This window comes from Corvus moneduloides, chromosome 2 (genome assembly GCF_009650955.1).
Source record: "Corvus moneduloides isolate bCorMon1 chromosome 2, bCorMon1.pri, whole genome shotgun sequence".
NCBI lineage: Eukaryota > Metazoa > Chordata > Aves > Passeriformes > Corvidae > Corvus > Corvus moneduloides.
In genome coordinates this window covers 108,668,757-108,685,946 of record NC_045477.1, presented here as the reverse complement: position 1 = coordinate 108,685,946, position 17,190 = coordinate 108,668,757, and the positions used below count along the sequence as shown (strand labels likewise).

Sequence of the window (17,190 nt, the reverse complement as noted above, 5' to 3'; positions counted from 1 at the left end):
TTATAAAGCTGAAAAACATAATTTGGTGTTTATCAAGTGGATATGGTATAATTGAAAATTGCTGAAAGATGTTAGCTGTGACTGGGGTGGCTTTCACAGTCTTAAGTGCATTGCATGTTAAATACTTTGGCTTCTATTTTGAATATAAAAACATGACCTTAAAAACCAAATTCTGTAAATTAGTATATGAAATACTGTGCAGTTTTCTCTAGGACATATTTTTGTTGCTTGCATTTATAGTTTGTAACTTTCACAGACAATCTGTGAATATCTACTTCTAGCTCATTCTTAATTTCTGAGTTGATCAAAAATTCAAGTGATGATTGGTGTAGTCTAAGTACACAGTAAATAGAGTGAAAAGAAGTCATAGCGCAGAGAGGGAGACTTTAAAGATGTTTCAACAAATCATTTGGCTCCTTTTCTTGTGCTGCTAGACATGAAGTATGCTTAAGCCATTATTAAGAAATATATTCCGATTTGTCCTTTAAAACAGTGACAGCTTTAAGGGATGCCATACAAGTAAAAACATTCGTTTCAAGTTTTCAAAAGCACTGAGGTACTCTCCTCTTGAAATAAAACATAAGTAGGGAGGCCAGTGATGGCTTATTCTTTAAGTACTACTGGCCTATTAATGTTGGAATATAGTATTTGGGAGGGGTGACAAAGAATACATGTGTTGGGCTGTTAATTTGTCACAAGCACACACATTTGTATTGGGAGCTTGCTAAAGAAACTATATTTCAAGCAAATGTAAGTGGAGCACTCCAAATTTACCTTTTTAAAAAGGTTTTTTTTTTTCAAGTGCACCTTGTGAAGATATTTCTAAACCAAAAACAAAACTTTTTTTCTTAGAGTTCTGGCTTATCCCTCTCACATCTTTGACAATTGTCTTAAGCGTTCAAGTTAAAAGTAGGCTTTTTTCATGTTGGCATGACTATTAAATTTAATTTTTTAAAATATATCTGTAAAAAATATTATTTAGAGTATGATGTATCTAGCAGTAGTGAAGAGATGGCAGTAAGAAATTCAAATTTTATTTCAATAAAATGGTGTTTTAAAGAATACTGTTAGTGCAACTTCATGCTCTTATTGTAGATCTGCAAATACTACAGTCACACATTATTTGTTCAAGTTATCCACATACATTTTTTATGTTTAGGAGACTGAATGTTTGGGTCATACCAGAAAAGAGGGAAATAGAGGATACCTTGTGTTCAGGATGACTTAAGTTTGCATAAGCTGTTCAGAGGGTTCCTTTATAATTATTTTTATTTTTATGTTGTTAACTGTATGCAATGAACTTGCATTGAACTAAATTATTTTGCAATTTTTAAACCAAAAAAAATCAGGTTTCTGCCTAAGTGCTGGCTACCATGACTGCTGCCAGACTGCTTTCACTGCCTCACTTATATCTGATACCCCTGTGTATACTGCAGTCCAACAGGAGTGCCTTTATATTTATCTATTTTTACTCAGTCACTTTCAGAACAAATCAGTATTTTAGCAGTGTCTGTTGCTTACTGCCAGGCACTGTAGAATGTGCATGCACGTACTGTGTAGCTCTTCCATGTTCCTTCAGGCTTTATTTCCACTGTATGCATACAGTAACCACTTTCCATCATGCATGTCTTTGTCAATCAGCTAACCTTTTCCCCTTCCCAATGAAGGCTATGTACATGCCAATTTTCAGAATTTTGACCTTTTTAAAAATTTCTGCATGAGGAGAAATCATCACTAACTTTTGAAAGGAAAACCTTTTTCCCTACCCCCACTCCCTTTTATTGAAAACTAAAAATACAGTTGTAAAGATCAAGACTTCCTAGAACAAACTTTTTAGGCAGAAATGAAATACAGAACATTATAGTCTAAATTGTTCAGATAAAAGCATGTAAAGCAAGGTATCAATATAGGAAAATATTTTGCAGCTTTAAAAATGGCAAAGGCTGCTCAATGTTCTTAGCAATTTAAACTGTACAATGAAGTTGTTTTGCACAGACTTGATTGTTAACATGCATGAATTTTGGAAGGTTAAGATGCTAAGTAGTTTTGTCAAAAATTAGTTTTTGTCCAGGTAATGTAATTGATGAAAGTTTTACTCTATACAGTTTGAAATGCTCACTGGTACTCTACCTTTCCAAGGGAAAGACAGAAAAGAAACCATGACTATGATTCTCAAGTGAGTACACTCTTATTTATATATCTCATCAGGTATTCTACAGGGATGCCCTCCGGGCTGCAATATCTAATTTCTACTCTTCCCTCATTTTCAAAGGTACTGGTAAATCCTCACTCCCTATTCCATATTATTAATTCCCTTTGCTGCCTATCTAATATGCTTTACTATTCCTCCGCCATACCAGGTACAAAGGATTTCATAGCAGCTCTTTAATCTGTAATAATGACTTCTCCAACCGTATGATCTTGCCCATCTTATATCCATAATATTTTTTAACTTTCTTATCCTTTTTGATAACCTGTGCATTTTTTCCTTGTTGGTTTTTTTTTTCCTTTGTTTTAGGCTTTTGGTGGTTTTTTGAGAAAGTATTTTCACTCCTTATGCTTCTTTATCTTACCAGCTCCTCACCCTACCTCTTTATATTAATGGTGCTGCCAACAACTTGCCTCCCCAATGCTCCTCCTTTCTGTACTCTCCTGTGACTTGCCTAGGCTCCAATTTTCCCCTTTGCTATTTTCAGCATAGATTTTGCATTAGCTCTCTTGTGGGAATTGCTTCCCTTCGTGCAGTTGATGTTCCTGTTTTTGCTAATGAAGATCTGCTTTTTTCCTTGCCAATTCCCCACGTATTCGCTAAACTAATACAACCTATGGCATAACTCCCCCATTTTTGGGACTGTAGCCAAACACTGTGCAAACAAGTCTGTTTCCTCATATCACAGGTTCACTTCTCTGTTTCCATCTATTTTTAACTAATACCATTTTTTTCATGGAAGCCCATAAGACTATCTTAGTTTTCTCATTTGTTTTCTGCTTCATTGTTTATCATTGTTCTCAGTACTATTAACCACTTGTCTACCCATGTATCAAAGATGGAATTTCTTTTGCACCAACAGCCTGTTTTGAAAAATAAATATATGGAACTCTTTCATTTTTTCTCTAAGTAATTAGAACGTGAAAACCACTAGAAAACACACTCATTATTTTCCTTGCTTTTGCTTTCATAATGTATAAATGTTATGTTATTCTTTGCCCTTGTTTTTCTTCCTCATATTATTTGCAAATATATTTAGTGATGCTAGTTTCTTCTGCTGCCTCAGCATCATGCCAGATCAAATCTTCATGTTGTTATTATTCAGTGTCTTTAACTAAAAAGTTCTATCTGTTCACAGCAAGCATAAACTTCTGACCACCTCCTATTTACAAGAAGCTAGTCTGAGATAGTTCTGCTGCACTCTCACTTGTTTCAGGAGCCATGCATTTTTTTCTGTGTCTCATGAGTCACATCTTTCTCTTCTTCTCTTTGCCTGCATGTGACTCCGCTCTGTTCCTCAACAGTCTTTTCATTGGTGCTATAAATATCTTCTGTATTCAGCTGCCATTTAGAATATCCTTGTATCTTTCCAGGTAATTGAAGTTCATAGTCATTCATAGCCCAGAGAGGGGCACTGAATGGAGTGAAATCCAGCTGGTAGCTGGTCACAAGTGGTGCTCCCCAGGGGCCAGTCCTGTTTAACATCTTTATCAACAACCTGGACAAGGGGATTGAGTGTACCCTCAGTTTGCAGGTGCCCCCAACCTGGATAAGAGGGAATGTGGATCTGCTGGAGGGTAGGAAGGCTCTGCAGAGGGATCTGGACAGGCTGAATCAATGGGATGAGGCCAGTAGAATGAGGTTCAGTGAGGCCAAGTGCCAGGTCCTACACTTGGGTCACAACAACCTCAGGGAACACTCCAGGCTTAGGGAAGAGTGGCTGCAAAGCTGCGTGGCAGAAAAGCACCAGGGTGTTGGTCAACAACTGCTGAACATGAGCCAGTGTGTGCCCAGGTGGCCAAGAAGCCAACGGCATCCTGATCTGTGTCAGCAATAGTGTGGCCAGCAGGACCAGGACAGTGATTGTCTCTCTTTACTCAGCACTGGGGATGCCACACTTCAAATCCTGTGGCCAGTTTGGGCTTCTCACCATGAGGACATTGAGGTGCTGGAGCGAGTCCAGAGAAGAGCAAGGGAGCCTGTGAAGGGTCTGGAGCACAGGTCTCGTGAGGAGTGTCTGAGAGATCTATCTGGGTTTGTTTATCCTAGAGAAAGCTCAGGGGAGACCTTATCAGTCTCTACAACTCCCTGAAAGGAGGCTGTAGCCAGGTGGGGGTTAGTCTCTTCTCCATAGTAGGAAGCAACAGGATGAGAGGAAATGACCTCAAGTTGCACTATGGGAGGTTTAGATTGGATATTGGGAAAAATTTCTTCATTGAAAGGGTTGTAAAACATTGGAACATGCTGCCCAGGGAACTGGCTGAGTCACCATCCTTGGAGGTTTTTTAAAAAGATGTGCCACTTAGAGATATGATAGACTGGGTGGTGCTTATGGTTGGACTTGATAATCTTAAAGGTCTTTTCCAACCTAAACAATTATAGGTTTCTATGATTCTGTAATTACTTTCAGATTTCATTTGAGAATGTATCTCTTAATGCCCTTTCCACCTTCTTTCTTTTTTCACCTTCTAGTCTTTGCAATTGTTATTAGTTTCAAATAGCTGCACAGAAAGTGTGCTATGATATAAAGACATTTTACCCTCTTTTAATGTTTTGTACACTTATGAATATTATCTTGCACAGAAGTGTTTTGCTTTTGGTAATATAAGCAGCTGAAAACCAGAAGATATTTTAAAGTGTTTTCTGATAAGTTCACACTTTTTTTCCTGGCCTATATTTTCTTTTTATTTTCTGCATACCTAGTATATTTTTCCTTAAATTTTTCATAAAACTTTAAAATGGACAGGTGTGCATATGAATTCCTGTTTTCATTGTGTATATTTACGATATATTGCTTTTCTTACCTTCTGTTCCTAAAAATCCACAGAAACTGCATTCTTCTTACAACAAATGTTTTTTTGGGTTCTTTATTTCTCACAACATTATCAAGACAAATTTTTGTTTATTTTTGTGTGTTTTACCTAAAACTGGAAAACTCTGCAGTTTGAAAAAAATCATAGGTTGCAGGAATGAAGTTAAATTTTTAAACATCTTTTCTCCTTTACTGAAGAGGTGTGCCTTCATACAAAATTTTGTCAGAATGTCAGAAAAAAATTGCTGTCACTCATGTAGTTGCATAATACATAAACTCTGAGGACCTGGAAATTGCCTTTCCTTCTCCTTTGTCACGTGCCTGATACAAGACTTTGTGAAAGGTGCTCCTTGATGATGGAGAAGGAGCAATGAGTCTTAAATCACTGTGGTTTGCACAAGGGCCTCTCATTCACTCCACTGTGGACTGCAGCACATACCAGTCCTTTAGAATTTCTTCTGCATGTTGTTTCTGTTTATTGGGTCACTTCTCCATAAGATTAATTGTACTTATGGTTTTGGCCTGGTTTTAGATTCTTCTAGGTAGCTGACTGTGCTGAACCTCCAGAGCTGTATCCTAGTCTTGGAGCTGTTTTGGATTACAACAGGGCAAAGAATTCCACCCACTCCAACACTGTCCTGTCCTAGCTGTCTGTTCAGACCTTCAGTAACATTGTAAATGATACCATTGGGCGTCTCCAGTCAGTGTTCCCTGCTTCCTGCTTTCAGTGTAGCTCTGTGATAACTGACTACGAGCTGAAATGGCATCAAGTGAGCATGCAATGAATATAAAGTGTGTGACTAAGATTCAGCTGCTAGTGGTGCATGCCAGTCAGGAAGCATTGGATGGCCCGGTGCCCATTCCTCCTCTCCATTGGTGGCCTTGATCTGCCTGTACTATGTTACTGAAGAGCCCAAAGAAGCCAAAGTTTTTCAGATTTTCCTCCTCCCTGCCCCTAGCTTTTCTAATGCTGAGAGGAATGGAAAATTTAGTAAATTCTAGTTTTAAAGTAATGAATAGTCAACCAGTGGCAATACATACGCACTTACTGAAGTGATACAGGGGTGAATATCTACAAATACCTGGAATACAAGACAAATCAGGTTTTCTGACTGAAACACAGAGAGCTTGTGTCATGAACTGTTACAGAAAAACACAAGGTACAGGTTGAATTAGTGATGGAAAGGAGGGAATTATATCCCTCCTTACCATTATCATAGTTACAAGAAAAAGTAAGCCCTAGTAACAGTGAGAGAATGGAGACTGAACGTTAAATGGAGAGTAAGAAAATATGGCAAGGATTACACAACAAAATGAAATTAAAGAAGTACAAAAACTTAAATCCTAAAAATTCAAATCTGGCAAGTTGCAAAAGTAGTATTTGAAATAGATTGGGGAGGGGAGCAAAAAGGAAGAGAGGAGTGGGTTTGGGGCTTTTTTGTTTGTTTGTTTTTTTTACCTGCTACTACTGCAAGGTCTATCCTACCTTAATTCAATTTCTGTGTTCTAGTTTAGATTTGCTGGGTGTTCTTGGTGTGTGTCATAGTGTGGTAGTTTTCTTACTCCTTGTAAACTGTCTTTTATGTAACTGTCAGAATGCTTTATTTGATGTCATGTGCTAGTAACTGGACCTGTAAGTGGATCAAAGCATATTATGAAAATTTACAAGTTTATAAACTGCTATCCTGTAGCTATTCTTCTCTACATGTTTTTCCACCTCTTCCTTTACTTAAGTTCCTGAGTCATTACTGAAAATACTATACTACTCAAAAAAAAAATTTAAAAAATCAAACATGTTTACATGACTGACAGCACTTTTGCTCTGTGTCTGATGTCTGAAGGCAATTTCTTAGTGATGCCACTTCATTTATTATGGACTTGTTGAATGACAAAGGACAAGGGGGAGTGCAGAGTTAATTCTTACCTAGATATGTTTGTATACTATTAATTATTTTTATTCTATAGGGCCAAACTTGGAATGCCCCAGTTCTTGAGTCTTGAAGCACAGAGTCTCCTGCGAATGCTCTTCAAAAGAAACCCAGCAAACAGATTAGGTAAAGTTTTTAGCAGAATATTTTAAATTTGATCCAACTATGCATAACATCAGTGATCATTAAACTGACTAAAAATTTTGTTTCTTGTGTAAAATAGGCTTTAAATTAAGAATGTAGTTTGCTCTTCAAATGATCACCAAAGTATTATCAGTTCTGCTAGTTATACATCTAAAATTAATGCAGAAGAAATAAGAAATATAATTTTGCTGGCCCATTCCTTTGACCAAGAGGAAAATAATTCAGAGACATTTTTCTTCCTTATAAAAGGAGCAGGTCCAGATGGAGTAGAAGAAATTAAGAGGCATGCATTCTTTTCCAAAATAGATTGGAATGTGAGTATCTAATTAAAAATCAATCCAGTAAATTTCTTGGTTAAGTCTTTTACGGTATCATATAACTTTTCCATTTACAATGTGTTCCTTCTTTTCAGAAATTGTACCGGAGAGAAATTCATCCTCCTTTTAAACCTGCAACTGGCAGACCTGAAGATACGTTTTATTTTGACCCTGAGTTTACAGCAAAAACTCCAAAAGGTAAAGAGAGATTAATAAGATAATTTACATATTCAAAATATAGAATTTGCATTTCAAATTTTTTCATTCAAAATTTGATAGAAATTTCTGTCCTTACAAATTTAAGGTGCTACCAGAATTTCAGTACTTAGTCTCATAGCTACGTGTTAATGACTCTGCTCGTAAGTAGATGATGTGTTTTTCAGATTCGCCTGGTATCCCACCCAGTGCTAATGCACATCAGCTTTTTCGAGGATTTAGTTTTGTAGCTATTGCATCAGATGATGAAAGTCAAGCAATGCAGACAGTTGGAGTGCATTCAATTGTCCAGGTGGGTACATCTACAAAAAAAAATCAGTGCTGTCTCTTGGTGGATGGATTGTTTCCTTGTCACAGAATGAAGTATCATGACAAAGTCATTGTCATCTTTTATACAAGAAAAGTAAAGATCAGATTATTTTATCCAAACAAAAATCTCTGAAGGTGCAGGACCTGTTTAACTACTGAGCAGCTACAGGTCCAAATAGGCTTCAGCCTTAAATGACAACATTTTGCCATCTGTACTGTATTAAAACTCTTTAATGCCAAGCCCTGACTATAAGGTGGAGTGGAATAACAGATATATTGATTTATAGGGGTTTTTTCCCCCATACATGAAAATGTCAGTTGATTCCTGCAATGCAGTAGTAGGAGGCACTGGAGTACAACTGCGAGTTGTATCTGGATGTTCGGGACTGCCTCTTGGAATCCGTGACCCAGGATATATTCTGTCCCTCCCAAGCCACTTTAAGTTAATTTGCTAATCTGTGCTATTTTGTGACTTATTCCAGTGTCATATCATACAAGTCAGTGTTACAGTGCACACTCTAGCTTTGGCTTCCTTGATGTATTTGCATGGCTCCAGTAGAGTCTCCTGTATTAATAATTGTGAGGTTGTCAGCTGGAAGATGAGACCTCTGCAAAATTTGTATTTCTACCTCCTCTTTGCTTTTAATAATTCTAATTACTGAGTCATGAAAACCAGTTCATTATCTAAATTGTGTTGAAGACTTCTTAATGTATAGGTAGGAATAAAAAGGTGTGCTGTATGATTGGGTTTATTTATATTTTTCTCTGCACTGGTATTTTGCAAATGCCTGAGAAAATTTTAAAAAACCCACAATTTATACAGAACATGAATAGCCTTTCTATTTCTCTAACACTCTCATGTCTAGAATTGTTGCAACATGCTTTTCTATGCATTGCTGTTTCATGTGTAATACCATTTTTTTAAAATATAACTTTAGATCCTTTTTTGTTCTCAAGAAGCTTTCTGATTTGATATATGCATCAGAATTATTTCTGATCCTGATATCTTGTTAGAAGTTTCTGCAGGCATTATTTCTCCTTGTATATGGTTTCCTTCTCTTGTAAAGGTCTGTTTCTGTGCTGCCTTTCCTCTGTGCCCCTCAACAACTTCCTCACTCCTATTTCCTCTTTTCTGTGCTGCAGGATACCCAGATGGTTTCCTGCAAATGCTTTGCATCCTTTGCACAAACTCCATATACTAGAACACCATTTCCTTCCCTTACAAGAGTGAACACTTGTCCTCCTTTCAGCTTTTTATTTCTGTGAAAGGATTTTTGACTGCCATTCCATGTAATTCCAGCCAATCTGATTCTATTCAATATCTCTAAATTTTCCAGCTGGCATTTATCTGTCTATTCAGATAATAGAAACAGTGATAGTTCTTTACAATTATTGTATCACTATTTTATCTTGAAGTTTTCTGTTTTTCTTTGGTTTCAAGTTTCTATCTTTAAATTAATAAAGCAGTAGTCAGAAAAAATGTTGTCAGTTTCTAAAATACAGTGTGCATTATTTACAATATGGTTTATATTGTAAATTATTAATATGTTACATATTATTTACAATATGTCTAATATTGTAATGTCTAAATTTATCTTATACTAATTTTGAACAGAAGGTAATGGGGATTTAGACCACTTTGACCTAGTAGAGTCATCAGTTTAAAATTTTAATCAAATCAGTAGGAATTTTTAAAAAGTTATTTTAATAAAAAGATCAGTTACATATTATGAATATTCATCAATTGATAATGTTATTTTGGTAGCAGTTGCACAGGAACAGCATTCAGTTTACTGATGGATATGAAGTAAAGGAAGATATTGGAGTTGGCTCTTACTCTGTCTGCAAGAGATGTATTCATAAAGCTTCAAACATGGAATATGCTGTAAAGGTAATTACTTTGTTATAAACCACACTTTTCAGATTTTAGCATTGGACATCTTTTATTTGTCATAGAGAAACATATTAAGATTATTTTTTTTAATATAAAAATACTTTATATGCAACTGCAAAAGTAAATTCGTAAATTCTCAGATGGGTAAGGAGTTCATTACAGTCTTCAGTCTGGTATAACTTCCAGAATAAACTTCAACTCTTTGTCTTTGCTTCCTGGTTTTCAGCAAGGTTTTTAATGTTGTTTTTATGTTATTCTATAGGGCTTTCTACCACTTCTTTGAAGGCATTAAATTCTCAGTTGAAATTAGTAGATTTCCCAGAACTGCAATGATAAGGTTTTTTGTCTTTTTGTGCAATAACCCAGGACCAAATGGTTGCTATGAAAGCAAGAGTACGGATTAGCAGACTTTTATAAGTGGGGGGGGAAAAAAAGTAGTCTTAAAATCCTATACTATGAGGCAGTTCTCTTTTTGAATTGTTGAACAGCTTACTACTTAGTTATGTAAAATACAAAGATGAATTAAGCATGTAGATTGCCTTCTGGAAACCTTGCAGTTTCAATTTGGTAGTTAAATACTTATTTTTATTCTAGTTCTGGCCAGGAACAGATTTGACTTCCGTGCTTTCAGTTTGAAGTAATATCTTGAAACTGTAAGTCCTGGCATAGCTGATAACTCCCTCAGCTGTAACATTTATTGTGAAGATTCCCTCGCTTTTCTATTGCCTCTGTTAGGGCATTTTTTTCCTCAAGGAATCTTGAAAAAAAGAATAAGATGATCCGTGTCTGATGTATTAGCAGGGGACCAGTAGCAGTACGGGCATAAGGATGAAGGGGTAACACCACAATGGAAAAGACATGAGAGGAAATTCTGCGGTTCAGGAATGGACAAACATGAGAATCACAAGAATACTTTTTAAGTAGGGCAAAACAATATTTCACTTCTTTGCACAGGGAGAACTTTAGAGCCAGAGATTCAAATGGACCTTTATAATGAATGTGTGTTTGAATTAACTCTGAGAAGTTTTTATTTTTTCTAATTTTTTAATTCTCTTACTCTCCTGCTTTATCTTTTGCTGCACCAAATACTTGGTTTAGATTAGCATTGTGAGAATCAGTTCATTAGCATCATCCAACCAGTATCTCATGTTAAATTAGGAACTTACAGTTTTATGAAATAATGTATCACTAAAGTCTTATCTACTAAACAGCCTTGCATTATTAATCACAGCCAAAGAGACCAGATCGCTTATCCTCCAAAATTGTTTTCGAAGAGATTTTTTCATTTTTCCCAACATTTTTTGATTTGCCTTGCTTTTCCAATTTAACAAATTTGAGTTTGGTTATAATCCATGTCTTTTGCAACAATAAATATTGCTTAACTGCTGATGCTAATAAGCATACCAAAGCATTACACTATATAATATTCACAAAAATAATTATGTCTATGTCTGTACTTGCTCTTACAGATTATTGACAAGAGTAAAAGAGATCCAACAGAAGAGATTGAAATCCTGCTGCGCTATGGACAGCATCCAAATATTATTACCCTAAAAGATGTAAGTAGTGTTATAAAGACATCCTTTAGTGTATTATAATTGTGAATCACTTTCTAATTTGAGAGATGACAAACTGCATGTTTTAGATTTATGTTCATGTTTTTCAGTATTAAAAATAAAACAAGGTCCCAATGCAATTTATCCAGTAGTATCCAATTTTTTACTGAGATGTCAGTGTTTTCTCTTAAAGATGCTTATATTGTGGTACAATGTTATTCTAAGGAATCAAATAATTCATCCTTCATAAATCCTAGCACAAGAATAATTTATTTAACGTTGGCTGTATTTTTAAAGAAACAAGGAAGGTTTTTGATTGCTTAGTTAACTTTGAATCTGCTTTTGCCTACATTAATCAAAAGCATTTTTAATGTATGTTATTATATAACAAAGGACTTGCTGTTAGCACAGTACCCTAAGTAATTTTCATGGACAGTAGCAAGTATTACTCAGTAGTAGACAAAATCTTTCCATGTCCGTGGTTGCCACTCTTTTCTACCCATCTTTATCTGGCCTTTGTGTGAACACTATCTAGGTATTTTTTCTTGTATTATTTGTTCTGACCATGGAAACACTTTGTCCATAAAAAGCAAGGAATAACATAAGCTGGGAGGTAGAGGGTTTTCATAGTGAACAGTATATTCTGATGATCCAACTGAAAAAGAAAATTCTTTCTCTCCTTGATTATTCATTAAAGAGGATTAAAAATTAAAAAGGCATATGCTTAATGACTTTAAGCTTAGACTGCAGGGAAATATTCTGGTCTCCCAAACCCAACCTCAGGCAAAAACCATTTCCAGGAAGCTGAGCTCAGCTAAAAGGAGATTGTCAGACGTTTTGAAGTCATTAAAACAACAGCTCATAAATACTGTGGAGATGAGCACTAAAGGACTCTGCATGAAGTTGGTCTACTATAATCTGTCTTCACTTTATTGATATCATACTGTTTGGCCCTTTCTTGGACAAAGAAAATAAGGTAGATATTCAGGGGAGCCCACCAGGGAGCTTATCTTACTGCAAGCAAGATACAATTACAGTCCCACTTTCTGTTCTGCTACATGTGGTTGGACAGTAAAGCTACTTGAAAGGAGCTGTGCTGAACAGAACCTCTATCAGCATTCATGCTTTTAGTGCTGCATGCTGGGCTCATATGCTACTTTAATTCATAATAGAACTTACATTATTTAAGCAGGAAGACAAACATGAGAATGTGAGCACTTACCTGAACTTGAGCATTATGAATATTTTACATTGAGAACAGAAATCCAGGCAACATTAAACAGCTGCAATATATGCTGAATTATTTCACTTTGTAATTAATCTTTTATCATCATCAGTCATCTTCCAGCAGGAACCATCTTTCATGCACAGCAGCAGCAATACACAAATAGGAGACTACCAAAAAAGCCCACAGAGGGAGAAAGGCTGTAATTCTCACTCACTTCTGCTTCAAATCAGTTCCCCAAACAGAAGTTATGGATGTCCAGTGTAAGAAAAAATATACAGACTTCATATGTAATAGAATCTTGTATAAGTCTGTAAGAATGTAACATTAAGTTTTCCTTGTCCTAATACAGACCCATGGGGCAGATTCCTTGCATATCCCACACGATAGCTTTCAGAGAAGAGAAGGAGTATTTTGCCTTCAGGTCTCAAACTCTAGAGCACCGTGTACTATTATAAAAATAAAACTCATCATTGATTTGCTCAATTTTTCATTCAGTTCCACATCAAAGCTTAAATGTTTCTAATCTGAAGTGCCAAAATAGAACATTTCAGCACTTAAGTGCCTGCTTTGGAAATTATTATTCTGTGAGAAATAATTTCTTTCTTTTCTTCTATTTCAAGAAGAAATGCAGTAATATTTGAATTTTGCTTAAGATGAAGTTTTCATTCTCGTTCAGCCTTTTTTTGTAATTTAATTCTGAAGGTGTTTGGATTGAAACAATGGATATTCAAGAGACCAAATTCTTTCTGCAGTGTACAGTCCTCTGGGGGTTTTCCTTCTGATTGTTATCAGTGGTCTTTTTCAGTTACACAGTATATAAACAAAAGGAGCTATATTGTGCTAAATCAGATGTCCTTCTTATCCAATATCCTGCCTCTGACAGAGGCCCTTAGTGGATGCCTAGGAAACAGTATAAGAAGGGAGGAAGCACACAGCTTCCAACAAAACATTACCTAGAAACTTCCTGTGCCAGACCATTATAAGTATTTTACCCTTTTTATGTAATAGTTACTGTTTTGTAACAGAACCTTTGTTCTGGTTTGAGTTATTTAAAGCATTGCCTGAATAATCTTTTCAGAAACATTTTAGAAACCTGAATACAAGATATCCAGTCTCCCTGTCCAAGTGCTTATTTATGATTTCAAAAAACTTCATAATATGTCTGTAAAATCTTATTTCCCTTGGCAAAAGCTTTGATTTCTTTTTCCATTGTTTTATATTTTGTTCATGTGCCTACATCTGTTTCTCAGTATAGTTTCTTCTACTTTACCTGGTAGAGGAGACATGCTGACTGACCTGTGGCTTGTGCCCAGAGTTAATTTTAACAAGTAGTGTCACGTTTGTGATCTTAGCATGATACTGTGCACCTAACTGTGAAGAAGTCTTCATCAGTATTTATTCAAAAACAACTTAAGTTGATAATACCATTAGAGAAATTGGTGCGAGGCGAATGATTTGTTCAGGGTGAGTTATCTGTGGGATTTTTTTGGGCAGGCAGACAGGACCAGCAGATAAAATGGTAACCAAATGCAAATTTTCCTTGAATTCTGCATTCCTGAGATGTTTTCTCTGTCGTGTCAAAGAAAATAATAGCTGATCTCCTCATGTTATACCAGGATTAGAGGAAGCATGCCTATCCAAAAAAAATCCAGTTTAGTATCTAGAATTAGATAATTCTGCTTTTGAACTGTGTAATATTTAAAGTCTTAATAAAAACACATTCAGATGATCAGTCATTATATTTCATGGGGGAAAAATTCCTGTTAAATGAGAAGACAGAAAAACCTGTCATGTCTTCATGTCCTTAATATCATAAGTTTGTAAAGCCCACAGAATTATTTAACATTCTTCTGTTTTTATTTAGTATCATTAGGAGAACAAAAATTTTGATGCTTAGAACTTTATTAGCATGTTTTTGCCAGGTAGCTTAAGACAAGGGAATTGGGATGAAAATTTTTTTTATTATTTTCTGTTACTTAGCTGATATATATTCCTAAATTTATTTTACTACAACTTGGATAATTGTCTCTACTTAAACACAAGTTATTTTTTATTTCACACATTTTACTGAAAAAAAAAATTGTAACATCACCATAAAAGTAGGTTGAAATGATAAAAGGGACAGTCTGTAAAAGGTTTCACTAAAGCAGGAATTGTTTCTGGGTTAAGTTGGAATTCCCAGGCCAGGTTGGACAGAGCTTTGAGCAACCTGGTCTAGTGAAACATGTCCCTGCCTATGGAGGGGAGCTGGAACTAGATGATCTTTAAGGGGTCTTCCAATCCAAACTGTTCTATGATTCTGTGAAAGTGCAACTGAAATGAAATGCTGAACTTGTGTACCTTAAAACGTGGTTTGGCATCACTCAGTTTATTGCGCCCCCTGGTGAGAATGTAAAAAATTCTCAAATGCTTCCCTGGACAACAAAAGCCATGCAAAAATTAAGCCATTTTCCATAAGTAGAAGTAAGGGATAAAATATGCATATTTTAAGACATTTAGACTTTGGTATAGGCTTTATGTGCAGAGTAATGTATAAGTTGTAGGTTTTTATCATAGCAACTTTGTATGCATTCACTTCACTGTTCACAGAGGCTATTTTGAGGTAAACTTAGATTTTATTTTTTCCTTTTATTTTTGTCTGACAGTTGGAATGATCTCTGTTCATATTTGTAATTTGGTGCAATAATTGCTGCTTGAATTAGCTCTGGTTTTGCCTTCATCAGACTCATTTCCATTTTTTACTAAATTTCTCACATATCTAGTTTACTTAGTTTTAGTGAAACTATGTGGGGGGAAACTACTTGTTATTTATCCTTTTTTATCTTTAAACACATGCCGGTATTTCTATGCTATATTGGTACTGTACTGTCTTTTTGTAAAGGTTTTTTGTTCGTTTCTGAAGATGAACAATATTTGGATAGTGTGTGGGTTGTGAAATGTGGGGAAAACAATTGAAGAAAACAGCTTGTGGACACACCTGCACTATCTCTGTGCATTTCACAGGAAGACAGCAGAGAATAAATATTTTGAAGTTTAAATGTTTATGTACTTTTTGCAGGTGTATGATGATGGAAAATACGTGTATGTAGTAACAGAACTTATGAAAGGAGGAGAACTGCTGGATAAAATTCTTAGGCAAAAATTTTTCTCAGAACGAGAAGCTAGTGCTGTTCTGTTCACAATAACAAAAACAGTAGAATATCTTCACACACAAGGGGTAAGTTTTCATCTCAGACAAAATGCTTATAGCTATTGATATTCTTCTCTTTCAGAAGCATAAACTTATATCTTGATACATTCTTCTGTGTGGTAATTAAGTAGGTTTTGGTAAACAGTTACATTGCAGCAGGAGTTTGGGTTGAAATCAAAACTTTCCTTATCAGCTCTGTATGCATTCAGATAACTGAGATGATGCAACTGTTTCTGTTGTTCTTCATGCAATCTGTCAGCAGTTCTGTGGAATGTGCAGATAATTACTAACACAGAGGATATGAGGGGAAGAAAGTCCAGGAAGAAGTGCTGGGGCCAGTGTCATTGCAAAGCCACAGGGCCTAATGTAATTCCAATCTCATCCTGTGATAGACCCTGCAAATTTATTTTCCATTTGTCATATTTGTAATTCCTTTGACAACTTGGTTTTGAAGAACATGGTTTATGACTTGTAACTCCTGTGCCATAGTGTCAGTAACTTGTAGGAGACAGAAAATTAACGCTTTGGGAAATTAATTTGTAGACATAGGAAGTAGTTCAAATATAGAGAAGAGTGGTGTGGTAATTGCATGGCAAAAAGGTAAGTTATGTTGCCTCTTTAGGTAAACAAGAAAAAGGGGATAGGAAAAAAAGCAGAAAATAAGGGTGCAAGGAAAAAGTCAAGCTGCTAAAACATTATGTTGTTACCCAAGAAAAGACACTTTGAAACATATAGTACTCAAATTATTTTAAGTAACAAATAGCAATTTAATACACACTGTCATGTCTGGAAGCTGTTATTTCAGAAAACTTATGATCAAAGTTATCTGGAATCTCATTCCGTGATTCATCACTTCAGTCACTTGCTCATGTGTGTATTTTTATTTGAGCCTGTGTGCACAGACTATAGTCCTTGGCCAGCAGCACCCGTGGGAATTATGAACAAATCTTGACACCTTCTGTATGGAAATACAGATACTAGAATAACAAATCATAACTTGGTACATTCTTGCCACATGTGGCCAAAAGAGGCCCAGTCTCCTTGCATGCATCAAGTAAGGGATTTTAGGGGTTTTTGTTTCTTTACTGTAGATACCTGTATATATTGGCATTTGGACTTGTATTAGACCACATGCACTTTGGAATGTTTGCTTTTGGAAATTTTCAAGTCTTCTATTAAGTACACCTCCACAGGAAATCCGGCCATATATGTAAATAGTGAGCACTTCAGTCGTCTAATTCTTTTCTGGAGGAGTCCCTCGTGTCTTCAGTGGATTTTCCTGTTGTAACTCCTTTGGACACAGGAGGAGCTCATTTGAATATGATATTAGGTAGTATCAGGTTTGACAGTCTGAATCTGTGTGCAGTCTCCACAGCCCTTCCCAGGA

General features: G+C 35.8%; 1 protein-coding gene across 2 annotated transcripts in view; it reads left to right on the top strand.

Moving 5' to 3' along the window:
• Positions 1–17,190, top strand: part of RPS6KA3 (ribosomal protein S6 kinase A3) — a 39,418-nt gene that overhangs the window by 11,998 nt on the left and 10,230 nt on the right. Inside the window, exons 7-14 of one of the 2 annotated variants that reach the window (XM_032100789.1) lie at positions 2,106–2,176; positions 6,987–7,075; positions 7,343–7,407; positions 7,506–7,608; positions 7,794–7,918; positions 9,704–9,826; positions 11,299–11,388; positions 15,672–15,830. In XM_032100789.1, coding sequence (XP_031956680.1) covers positions 2,106–2,176; positions 6,987–7,075; positions 7,343–7,407; positions 7,506–7,608; positions 7,794–7,918; positions 9,704–9,826; positions 11,299–11,388; positions 15,672–15,830 — 825 coding nt within the window. Of the gene's footprint in view, positions 1–2,105; positions 2,177–6,986; positions 7,076–7,342; positions 7,408–7,505; positions 7,609–7,793; positions 7,919–9,700; positions 9,827–11,298; positions 11,389–15,671; positions 15,831–17,190 lie in introns of both variants that reach the window. The other variant, XM_032100788.1, reaches the window with a different exon arrangement.